At 39.4% G+C, this 13,402-nt stretch overlaps 2 protein-coding genes across 2 annotated transcripts; one reads left to right on the top strand and one right to left on the bottom strand.

Annotated features, from left to right (window-relative positions):
* The first annotated feature begins 6,536 nt into the window (after positions 1-6,536).
* LOC124350138 lies at positions 6,537-9,790 on the top strand. Its single transcript, XM_046801199.1, has 3 exons — positions 6,537-7,458; positions 7,524-7,804; positions 7,904-9,790. Exons 1-3 carry the CDS (start codon positions 6,537-6,539, stop codon positions 9,788-9,790), a joined length of 3,090 nt encoding a protein of 1,029 aa, XP_046657155.1.
* A 1,846-nt stretch (positions 9,791-11,636) lies between these two features.
* LOC124350050 lies at positions 11,637-12,443 on the bottom strand. The gene has a single exon (XM_046801088.1). The coding sequence runs from the start codon at positions 12,441-12,443 to the stop codon at positions 11,637-11,639; it is 807 nt and encodes a 268-aa protein (XP_046657044.1).
* Between the last annotated feature and the right edge of the window lie 959 nt (positions 12,444-13,402).

Below are 13,402 nucleotides of genomic sequence, written 5' to 3'. Positions count from 1 at the left end.
AAACTTTTTTTTCCGCTCCCAAAGAAAGAACAGTTATTCATGGTGACATGTCGCTTCAATTTTGGAATGTCTCTGAGCAAGATTTGAACAAGGTTATTTATTACTTCATTTTCGCTGTCTGAAATAAAATGAATTCCCTTCGCTTTTAAATTTTGGATTTTAATGAACTTAGATGCGACTTGAAGATCTACTGATTGTGTACCGTTAAATAGTTTTCCAAGCCGACCATTAGAGTCCTCAAACCCATAGGCTGAATATGCCCATAGAGGTCTCCATCTGCTTACACAATCACATGCATGTAAAAGAATATGTACATTGAATGACATGTGTTCTTTTCCATACAAATTTTCAAACTCCTCAACAAAATTTTCAATTTTTTTTCGAGCTAAATATAAATCCATTGGAGAAATATAATTGTTGTTCAAGGAGAAAATAGCTTCACTTAATTTAACAAAGTGTCTATGAAATCGATTTGGTAAAATATCCTTTAAAACTATAGGGGCATAATATAAAAGAAAATTTCGCCATTCAGCTGCTTTCCAGTAAGCCCTCTGATTAAGAGAACGACGAAGCCTGGTAACATTAGAAGGAGGGATGATTTTTGCAATACGACTGTCAATTCGTGCAATTTCTGTTGGTGTCCCAATATACCATGCTGACGTACTATTTTTGGAATCAAACCAAAGACTAGCTAACTGTCTAGAAACCCCTAAATCTACATCGTGCATTGCATCGTAAACACATCCTTCAACCACATCAAAATCATAAATGTTATAAAATGGCGACCATCCTTTAACACCAATATGAGGGGATTCTGTTTCTATAGCATAAGCTGCATGCCGTTTTACTCTTTTGTAAGTTCTTTTCTTTGAAGGTTGAGGCTCATTCGGATAAGTTTGAACATTCCCTTTACCTTTTTTTACACGAGCGCCACTTGTTTCACGAAAATCCATAAGTGCCGTTGAATTGCACAAAATTTTGAACCATTGCGTGGGCGGGAGTATCAACAGATGCCATCAGTAGGTCAACAGTAGAGGTTATCTGTATGTTTCCATTCATCCATGTGAAGCCATTTCTTGCGAGAGTTCCCAGTTCAGCCATAATCTATGCAATGTAAAAAAATATATAAAACAATTAATATCACATTTTTCTCATTGATATCTCATAACAAAATACTAAATTATCATGTTTACTCATGATACAATCACGAGTAAAAAAAAATACAAAACAATTAATATCACATTATCTCATTGATATCTCATAAAAAAATACTAAATTATCATGTTTACTCATGATACAATCATGAGAAGTAGCATATCATGTAATTGATTTTTATTTAATCGATTACCTTTTTGTAATATGCTGATAAATTAGGTTTGCCACTACCAAACCACACTGTACCGAGAATAATAAACTTTTTCCGTAACCAGGGTGGGAATTCGTTAATCGTAAATTGTATCGGCCAAAACGATGTGTTCGAGGAATTAAATCCAGGGAATCCATCGATGTTTTTAGTCAACGATATGGCACTAGGATCTTTATTAAGTTTTCCTTCCTTGAAATTGGAGTACGAGCTTCCGTCATAGATATCGCATATGTTATTGCCACTGTTATTTCGATTAAAACGATACAAAAGCTCACTTCCAAGTTTATAATCCTAAAATAAATATATATGTTAGTTATAAGGTGGTTTAATATCGTGAGAGTAATGATTTTGGACATATACCTGTAGATAACGACGAAGTTGACTTTCAATCGACAACAATAAGTAGTGTCCGCCTTTATCCTTTAACTCTTGTTTTGTTTCCTGAGTGTTGCAAGTACGGCAAAGCAAAACATTTTGTTCTTCCGTCATATCTTCTAGGCATGACGTGTAGAAATACACATGTGTTGGCTTATCAAGTTCCTGTTTACTGTGTTTTTCTAAGAGATAAACAGTCTGCGGAAGTGTACAGTCTGCCGGAAGAAACAGCAACAGCAAATCCAATAAACATTGCAAGGAATCTCTCGTCATTGAACAGTAGGTGGAAAATGACAACACGAAAAAGATAGCTTGCGCTAGTGTAAGTTTACTATTGGGATACAAGAGCATATTTGGATCCACTCCAAAAGCATCAGCTTCATCTGTTTTGGATAGAGCGATGAAATGAATACATTAACTGTTAAAAAGATATAAAAATGTCCTTATGATGTTATCGTTGAAAAACATGATTTATAGACGATTTATCATGATTTTAGCATGAAAAACTTTGGCAATGAAATTATGAGCCACACTTGCCTCTAATTTCATCATCGGTTTCTGCTGTTGTTACATTGGCAGCAGGAAACAAAATATTTTCGTCGTAAAACTCCTGCTCTTCGTCATCTATTTGATTGAAATAGTTCTCTAATAGCTCGTCTCTTGGTGTATCATCTTGCTGAATTGGATTATTATTAATGCTGTTGCCCTTAATGTGGTTTTCTTGAAAGTCATCTGATTCATTTACACCAGCAGTTATTGATAAGTTATTAGGCTCATTGGCAACATTAGTTGTTTGGAAATCAGCAGTTGCACCATCAGTAGCAATTGTTTGTTGTTGTTGTCTTTCTGCATTCGTCTGTTTAGCTCTTTTTCGTTGATTGTAAAGGGTTTGTCGAGGAATTTTTATTCCATTATTGGTTAGGTAGTTGTGATATGTTCCACGTTTACGTTTCCCTGTAGGTGATTCATCAACTAAATCCATCTTAGCACAGCAATATATTCAATAATGTAGTGATGTATATCCGATATAAAACGCACGGTTGACTACTCTCTAAACTATATACAGTAGTGTACATTTCGTCTGCATATCATGAAAATATCATGATTTTCTTACTACTTTAGTACTTATATCTCATGATAAATCCACGATAAATAACTGCACATTTAATGATACCAAAATTTACCAATCATGAAAATATCATGATTTTCTTACTACTTTAGTACTTATATCTCATGAGTATATTCATGATAAATCCATGATAAATAACTGCGCATTTAATGATACCAAAATTTACAAATCATGAAAAAATCATGATTTTCTTACTACTTTAGTACTTATATCTCATGAGTATATTCATGATAAATGCATGATAAATAAATACACATTTAATGATACAAAAATTTTACACATCATAAAAATATAATGAGTTTGTTACTAGTTTATCATTTATATCTCATGAGTATATTCATGATAAATGCATGATAAATAAATACACATTTAATGATACAAACATTTTACAAATCATAAAAATATAATGAGTTTGTTACTAGTTTATCATTTATGTCTCATGATTAATATTCTTGATAAATACATGATAAATAATGGAAAATTTAATGCTATTAAAATTTAAATCATCAGGAAATATCATGATTTTATTCCAATTTCTCAACTTATTCACACCTATATGTCATGAGAAATATTCATGATTATTATATGAGATTCTAATATGATTTTCACATGTTTTTTAACTATGAAATCAGTGATATCTCATATGAGATTGATGATTTGGACTTAGAAATTTTTTTAGGTCAGTTTTTACGATTTATAATCTCATTAAAAAGTGAGATTTTAGTGAGATAAAATTTTTATCATAAAAAATTATGAAAAAATCATCAGTGTCATGAGAAAACTTATGATTTCTCATAAAATTAGATGAGATTTTTCCGTAAGGGATGGGTATGATGGTAGCTCGCTATCTATTAGCCAAGACTCATGTAATGCAACATGTGACCGCATGATATAATTGTATTGTTACTATAGTAATAAGTGTTACTTTAACTTAATATTAACATGAAGTGTGACGTGGGGTGGCGGGGCGATATTATGGGGTGCCGTTGTACCTTTTTACCAACAAAGAAATATTAAGCAATAAATTAAACATTACAATAACTTAAATCAATCGTGATCTTGTATTCTAACAGAAATCTAACATTCATTACACAATTCTAACATTCATTTAACATTAATTAAATACCAATAACACCAAGGTAACACTCTTTTAATTCAAATAAAACATACAAAATGAAATGTAAAATTAATCAAACCATCTATCGATTAACATTGGAGAAAACAATCAATCTTTCGGGTAAGCTATTATTTAATAAACCATGTATTGGCAAACCTAACATTAAATCAAACGTCATTCGCAATCTAACAGATAAATTGATTGCGATAAATTAATCAATCATGTAATCAAACAGTTTATTTTAATAACAATTTAAAGGAAATAGATATGGTTAAAATTTTGAAAATGAATATTTAATTCTATTCCTTGAATAAATCAATTAACAAATGAAGTGTAGAGGCTAACCTAAAAATTAGAAATAAAGAATCATTAAAATTGTAATGTAATTGAAGTTTGAAAAACAATTAAGGAATCAGCAAAGCATTTTTTTGTTGGGTAATAGACTCATTGGCTTTGTGGAATACTTCTCTGTCAGGCCACTAGAGGCATCATAAAATAACAGAAGTCCGCAGAAGTACTCATACGCACGTAGTAGCCTACTCATATTATATATACGCAACCGTCCGCAACAAGCAAAATTTGTCCCGCTCATATATAGGGCGAATTAAAATAAACGTGGAAACTCAGCGAGAGGACTCCAACAACAACAAAAAAAACGAACGAACATGGCAGAATTTCTAGATAGTTCCACAAAATTGTAGGAAAATGCATTCATGCATTTTTGCCGTGCCGATATCGAAAGCTATCACCGGAAATCTGGAGAAATTGTCCCATCACAGTTGCGCATATTGGTTGCATTTATTCGTTTTTATATCACGCTCATTTTCTGATACAAAATATATTTGGGAACGTGGATTTAAAATTTTTATTCGTTATCAGAAAATAATTTTCATATTAAAACGAATGTGAACCAACACGCGCAAATCCAGGGACACGTTCCACCAGTGCATTTTCAAAAATAAAAAAAAAATTGATTGATGACTGACGCACCTTGTTTGCTACTTTAAAAGTTGTCCCTGATCTCTGCGTGAAGCCAGTCAATTTCCCGATTCCTTATTTCTGGTACATGTATACGATCTGAAATAATTTTTCGTAAAAATGATGGGGGCGAATGGGGATGATGGTAGATCGCCATTCTAGACATAACGAAATGGCATGAAATATAATGAAAATCAAGTACAGAAATCAAATTACAAAATTAGAAGTGCAACAGCATCATAATTGGTGTTTTGTGTTGCGTGATTCTAACCGCTAGATGACAAAGTTTAAAAAAGGGGCGGGGAGAAAAGAATGGAGGCAAAACCATTCGCCATATCCCATATGAGTTGTTAATGCTCCGGGGTTAGTATAGGCTACATTATTTCTGAATTTTTGTTTTATTTTTAATTTGCCCGATTGAATAATAGATAAAAGGTTTGATGCAGGTTTACGAAGCTATTATTTTACATTTGATTTTAAGGTTAGGTTTGATTGCAAGTTAGATTTGATAAATCTAATATCCCTGGTTTGACGCTATGTTACCCTTTGATGTTTGTTTAGATAAGTGTTTTATATAATGTTGTTTGTTTAATTATAGATTGATGTTAAATGATAGGTTTGTTGTTAAAAAGGTACAACGGCACCCCATATGCCGTTTTTCCCTTTATACAACATATGTAGGGCCTATCGTTTAATTTATTTTAACTCCGCGTCATCATTAAACATATCAATTTGCATTGATAAATGATTAAATCAACCAATATATAAGTATTTAATTATTAAACGTTGATGAAATAATCAAACATAAATCAAGCTAATCGAAATAAATAAAAAAATATGAAACCACAGTTAATACGAAGAAATCAACCATTAAATATTTATTGATAAAGGAAACGTTAATAAAACCTATACATTTTCATTTACCTATATCACTCATTGTTGAATCATTTATTAATTGTTGATTAATGATTGATACATGGGAATTGATAAAAGAAGACATACAACTAATATTAAACTTCGAGATTCTTTGATGACTTAAAGGTATTCCTTTTTTGTTTTATAAAAAAAAACTGAAAAAAGGAATACCATATTATGGAACGGCAAAGTGACCAATAAATAAGTGTTCTAAGCGCTAAGCGTCGCCCGTCCGCTGTTTTACGCAGCTTGCTGCGTGAAAAACAATTAAATACATATTTATATGTTACATTAAATAGCCTATTTTTCCGCTATTTATATGCGCGCATGGCGCTGATGACTTACTTCTAATTTACTTGCGCGCGATCTACAAAATTTAGCGCATTTAACATCGGGCTAAAATTCATAGCTGCAAACCTGAGTCGCTGGGCCAAAATTTTTTAATTGTTCGCGCTAGATCTAGCTGTATCTAAGCGCGCATTGCGCTTTTAAGCTTAAGATTAACTTGCGCGCAATTCGTCAAATTTAGCACATTTAAATTCATGACATAATTTACAAACGCAAATAACTAGCTAAAATATATATTTAGCGCGAAAAATAATGAAGTCAAATATTTCGCGCTAGATCTAGCGCTTTGTGAGCGAGTGAAACGAGTGATGTCGTCCAGTTTTCACATCTCCGCTGTTCAACTAGACGACATCACTCGTTTATGGTCACATGAAACTTTAGGAATTCTTCCTGACGTCGAGAACGCAGATGCAGCGGCAACCTATCAAGCTGATTGCATTACTTATCAAGGTAACCAGTACACAGCGCGGCTACCATGGAAAGATGACCATCCAGAACTGCCATCTAATTATCTCATTTGCCAACGACGAACTCGCCACACGGTCAAGAGTCTTCTGAAAAAACCTCAGCTCTTACAGCTGTACAGTAAAATTATCCGTGACCAACTTTCTGCCGGATTCATCGAGCGGGTGCCTCGTACTCAACAGGCGCCACACGGTTGTCACTACATTCCGCATTTTGCTGTTCAAAAGGATTCTGCTACAACTCCGATTCGTATCGTGTACGATTGCTCCTGCAAAACTAGACATGGTGCAAGCCTCAACGACTGCCTCCTCATTGGTCCTCCTCTTCAAAACGATATGCTCCACATTCTGCTTCGATTTCGTGTGCATCGCATTGGTTTTTCTTCCGACATTGAGAAAGCGTTTCACAAGGTACAACTTCACGAAGCTGATCGTGACTTCATTCGCTTCCTTTGGCTCAGCAATGACAACGATCCCGATTCCGACTTTGTCATTTACCGTTTTAAAGTTGTTCCATTCGGAGCAAGTAGCAGTCCATTCATTTTAAATTCAGTGATCAAAAAGCATCTTAAGCGTAGTTCAACTCCCATCAGTGTTGACATCGAAGCTAATATCTACGTTGATAATCTGATTTCGGGAAGTGAAACTCCAGAAGAAGCATTGAATTACTACGCTGAATCACTCTCTACTTTTCAAGCCGCATCGCTATCCTTACAATCATGGGCTTTCAGCGATCGATCTCTCAACGAACGTGCTATCTCGGGAGGTGTGGCGGATGTTTCGACTCTCACCAAAACTTTGGGTCTTTTGTGGGATCGCTTGACACTACAGACACTCTACAGCTACCTCTCTTCTTTTTAACGCCGTTTTGTTCCACTTCACCCACCAAGCGTGATGTTCTTCGCAGACTTTCTTCCATCTACGACCCACTTGGATTCATTACGCCTCTTTCTATTCCTGCCCGCATTCTTATGCAAGAAATTTGGAGAGAAGAATTACAATGGGACGATCCTTTACCGGCTTCTTTCGCTGATCGCTGGCTTGGTTTATGCAGCTCCCTTTCTGACGCAAAACCCAAGGTTCCCCGTTCCTACTTCGGTGATAGGTCTCGCGTAAAATCTCTTCATATTTTTGTCGACGCCAGTCAGCAAGCATATGGTGCTGTCGCCTATCTCCTTGACGGCTAGAACTCTTCCTTCGTTATTTCCAAGGCTCGAGTCGCCCCGCTGAAAGGCAACGGCCCTCAGTTGACTCTTCCGCAGCTAGAACTCATGGCAGCCCTTATTGGAACTCGCATCGCGACGACGATCATCACCGCCTTCCAAGTCCTCGGGATCTCTCTATCAGTCACCATGTGGTCTGATAGTCAAATTGTTTTATATTGGTTGTCAAAAAACGACAAACAGAAGAATCTCTTCGTCGCTAACCGTGTCTCCACGATCATCACATTCAACCGTCTTCATCAAGCCAGTTGGCATTACTGCCCCACTGCTTCAAATCCAGCTGATCTGGTAACGAGAGGCCTAACGCTCCAGCAACTTCAAACGTCTTCGATTTGGACACGGGGCCCACTATGGTTATCTTCCGAAGATGAATGGCCGCAATGGAGCGTCTCTAGCCTCAGTCAAATTAAAATTCTTCATCTTGCAGAAATTTCCACCATCGCAGCTCCGGAACGACTCCCCCTGCCACTGGATATTTCAACAGTTATCGACATCGTCCGTTTCAACTGGAGTTCGTTGAAAAGAACAACGGCATATGTTTCTCGACAATTTAGCAATTTTCAACGACCGAAAGCGGAATGGAATCGCGAATTTCTTTCCACACTGGAACTCATCCAAGCGGAACGCAAATGGATCGTCTCTTTTCAATTTCGTTTTTTTGCCAACGAATACGAGTATCTACGTGGAGACCACAAGGGACGTCGACCAGCACTGATATCCCAGTTGGATCTTTATTTGGATGCTGATTCGATCATTCGCTGCCGTGGCCGTTTAAATAATGCCGATTTATCGAGTGATGCTCGAAATCCCATCCTCCTACCGAAGAATACCGAACTCACCCGCCTCATAATTCAACATTTTCATGAGCGCACTCTTCATTCCGGTGTTTCTTACACTATTTCTAGCATCCGCCAGAGATTTTGGATCCCATCCATCCGCCAACAGGTGAAAGCCATCGTGCGCCTCTGCACTCGCTGCCACCGGGTGAACGGGGCTCCTTACAGAGCCCCCAATCCAGCTACATTGCCAAGTTTTCGAGTCCGTGGAGACAAGGCCTTCGCCGTTACCGGCATCGATTTTGCTGGCCCATTTCCAGTCCGTGGTCCATCTAGCCAACCAGATTTAAAGGCTTACATTTGCCTCTTTACGTGCACTACATCTCGTGCCATCCACCTGGAGTTAGTAGAAGACCTCACGGCAGCTAGTTTTATACTAGCCTTCAGAAGTTTCATCTCCCACCACTTTACCCCAACAATGGTTCTCTCGGACAATGCCACAACCTTCGAATGTGCCGCTCGTGCCCTCAAGTCCATTTTCAACAGTTCGGAAGTTACCAATTATCTTTCCGACTGTCAAATCGAATGGCGTTTTATTCCGAAGCGTGCCCCTTGGTATGGGGGCTTTTGGGAACGACTTGTCGGCCTGACCAAGGAAGCTCTCAAGAAAATGTTCGGTCGTACCAAACTCAAATTCGCTGAGTTCCGGACTATCGTCACAGAGATCGAGGCCATCCTGAACGATCGTCCGATCACGTATGTGTCGTCAGATTTGAACGACCCACAAGCTCCTACACCGTCTCATCTGATGTATGGTGATCGCTTGACTCCACTCCCGCACAACCCAGCCGTTGAAGAGGAGCTGCTTGATCCCACCTTCGGTGAGAAGCCTTCCCACCTCCTTGACATGTTCAGCCGAAGACAACGAATCCTCAAAGCTTTCTGGTCCCGTTGGCAAAAGGACTACTTGACCAGCCTCCGGGAACGACACATCACATGCAAGGAGAAATTCAAGCCCAGCATCAAGGTCGGTGACGTGGTTCTAGTTCATAACGAAGGACCCCGAATCCATTGGAAACTGGCTGTGATAGGGGGATAAGGGGATGCATGGGTGAATGGTCTAGAGCATCAAAGCTTCAATCAAAAAGGTAATGAGGCCCTGGGTTCAAATCCCTGCTGAACCCGTCATAAAAATTGTTAGAAGCGCCCTATAGCGGCTGCACGCCAACACAGTTTCTTGATTGCTTTCAAGAAACATGACGTTAAACATACTGTGATGTGTATCACATCTTGATAAACTGGAAAAAGCGCCTTTGAGCACTTGGAAACGAGTGGAAAAGGCGCTATATAAATTGAAACATAACATAACATAACATAGAAAGCCTCATCATCAGCCCGGATGGAGAAATCCGAGCAGCCAACATCCGCACCGAGGAAGGAAAAACAAACCGTCCGGTCTCAAATCTGTATCCGCTGGAAGTGACTGCGCCAATTGATTCTTCTCCAAGCGCTCAAGTTCTTCCCAATCCCGCCTCTTCTGTACCAACGAGACCTCGTCGGAAAGCGGCCATCGCCGCCGAAAAACGGATCCGGAATATGGCAGAAGAGTAGAAGAAAGCTTCCGGGCCGGGAGTATGTCGGAAATATTATTTCCCTCCCAAATTTATATTGCAACGTTGTAACCCCCCCCCCCTCATTTTTTGTCACCCTCTCTCACCCCCTAATTGCTAGAACCCCCTTTCTTTGTTCTAGAAGCCCCAGTTCGCGTCCTGCTCTCTAATCGACTGGTCGTTAGCTCCGCATTTTCTCTCTCGTCTAAACTCTCAGTTTCTTTCCCGTTCAATTCTCCATTGTATTTGTCTGTTTAATACAAAGACACAACAAAGTCGTTAATTTCCCGACATTTGGTGCCGTAACCAGGATCGTTGAGTCGATGGATGGTAATCCTGAAGTGGACCAGAAACGAGATATCCGATAAAACTGTTGACAGCTGTAGGGCCGTTGCCATGAATGTTTTCATCGCGAACGATGGACCAATACGAATCAGCTCCAATCAAGATATCGACGGAAAAGTGATCATCTGTTGACGTAGGATGAGCCAACTCAAGATTTTGTAGATGAGGCAGAGTTGAGAGAATTGCTCGATGAGGGTCTTCTAAAGGTTCAACAATCGAGTCAAGAACAACAGCTTGAATTAAGACGCCGTTTAACCCTTGGAGCCAGAAATGGACGACGTCGTAGTAGCTTGGTTCCATGGAGGATGCTGAAATTCCTTTGAAGCCGGAGAGAAGGAGCGATACTCGTCGTATTGGATAAAGACGGAGTAATTTTACTAGTCTAGCTGTGATAAAGGTGATTTGTGATCCATCATCGATCAGTAGATTAGCAAATGTAGAAGTAAGATGTGAGCAAACGGGGAAAACTGCTGTTTTAAGAAAAACAAATGGTAAAGATTCAGTCACCATGGCTGCCACAACTTTTGAAACTGCTTTGGTTTGAAGACATCCAGTATGAGAAGAGGAAGACTTCGGGGGAGTACCCGGCGGCCTCTTTTCAAAATGAAGACTGGTGTGGTGCTGCTGATTGCAGTGTTGACACCGAAAACGATTAGGGCAGTCTTTCAAATTAGTGTGTCCTGAATGAAGACAGTTGGAACATAGCTTCTTTATCTTCACAATTTTTGCGCGATCTTCCGGTGTCTTGAATTCGGAGCATCTTGTCGGCGAATGCTCTCCAGAACAAAATGGACAAATGCGCTTCTTTGTTGCTTGGGAAGGATACGATGAATTGAAGAGAACTTGCTTTGATGCAGGACGAGGAGGTGGAAGCTCAAACGTGTCACCCATAATCTCGATTTCTCGCGCGATGGCATTCCGTAACTCGTCGAGAGTCCATTCTGCATTGCCTTGATGGCGTGTGAGGTTACGACGCACATCAATGGCGAGTTAATCAATTAAGAAACAGACGAGAAGATCCCCGTAGAAGGCAGGGGCCGTTCCAAGGGCTTCGAGACCACGGATGTGGGATTCAAGTTGATCGGCGAACGCACGTAGACTTGAACGAGTAGCATTCGCGACTGGGAGGTTGATTAGCGCCTTGTAGTGAGCGGTGATCACCTTCCTGGGTTGGCTGTAGCGTAATCGAAGGATATCCTTAGCCTTGGTGTAGTTTTCATTCGAAGAGGTGAGACCAAGAAGAGAGGCCTTTGCTTCTCCTTCGAGTTTAGAGATGAGAAAGTTGAATTTTGTAGCGCCGCCATAGCTTTTGGAATCGACTTCGGATTCAAAAACGTCCCAAAAGCTGGACCATTGAAGAATGTCGCCTTTGAATGAGGGCAAATCAAGTTTCGGGAGCATACTGGCAGAAGGACCAGGTGTAGCAGCAGCGGCGGCGGGAACGACTGGAGCTGTAGCGAGAGCGAGAATTGCGTTAGCTGCAGCTTCTTCATCTTGCAGCGTTTTCAGTTGAAATGTAAAGCCGGCTCTAGCGTCACGATAAGTTTGATTATTCGTATCGGCTGCTTCAATCTCTGCTTGAACATCTTCAGGATCTAATTCATCTTGAATGGCGTTGTCGATGTTTGCTATGGTTGCTATCTTTTCTTCAAGACTTTCAATTTTGTCTTGAAGTTCGTGGATCTTTTGGGCTCTCGTTATGGCAACATCTGCAACGATAGTATTAATCCTGTTGATTAAACGAGTCGCAGCGGCACGATTGCCTCCACGTGATGCGGTGAGACGAGCCTCCGCCATGATGAAAAACAAATTGATGACTGATGAAGTGTAGGGCGATAATTAAACGGAAGAGAGAGAAAGAGGACTATGAAGATGATTGAAGTATAAGTGGCAACATGATTGTATTGATTGGCTTAATACATGAAGATTTGTTTGAATACCGACCGAGCTACTCTTTCGAGCTACCGACCATGCAATTCAAAAAAAAAATAAAGTTCGTAGCGTTTGTTCGAGCGCGTATGGCGCTAGTGATTTACCTGTGATAAACTACGATGCGCTAAATTTAGCGCAATTCCTATTATAATGTATTTTAGAAAATGCGCGTGCCCGTCCGTATTTTAGCGCTTAGAGTAAGCCCGTCGCTATTTAAGCGCTAAGGTCGCCCATCCGTTTTTTTTTCCGCCAACAATAATTAAATCAAATGTCTCTCGCTAGACATAGCGCTGTCTAAGCGCACATTACGCTGGTGATGTATATGCGATTAACTTGCGCGCGATGCGCTAAATTAGCGTAATTCATTGCATCGCATTTTTTACGAAACGCGCAAGCGCTTCGTTAATTTAACTAAATTGTTCTTGAAAAGAAAACCATTGCGGAGACTGGACGAGTAGCTCGTACGTGCCCGTCCATTTTTCAGCGCTTATCACGAGTCAGGCTGCTTGTCGTAGCGCTTATCGTCGCCCGTCCGCTGTTTAAGACTTTAAGGCGGCTCGCTGCGCAAAAAATGTCAAATTTGTAGCGCTGCATCTAGCTATATCGCAGCGTAATGATAAACTTAAAAATAACTTGCGCTCAACGAAAAATGCGCTAAATTTAGCTGAAATTCAGCTCTGAATAAGTTCATTACATAAATTACGACGCGCGCATAATTTGATAAAATAAATATTTAGCGCTAGATCTAGCGCTGTATAAGAGCGTATTGCGCTTATGATTTACCTGTGATTAACTACGATGCGCAATATTTAGCGCATCTTACG

Source organism: Daphnia pulicaria, chromosome 1 (genome assembly GCF_021234035.1).
Source record: "Daphnia pulicaria isolate SC F1-1A chromosome 1, SC_F0-13Bv2, whole genome shotgun sequence".
Classification (NCBI taxonomy): Eukaryota; Metazoa; Arthropoda; class Branchiopoda; order Diplostraca; family Daphniidae; genus Daphnia; species Daphnia pulicaria.
This window is presented reverse-complemented; position numbering and strand designations above follow the sequence as displayed.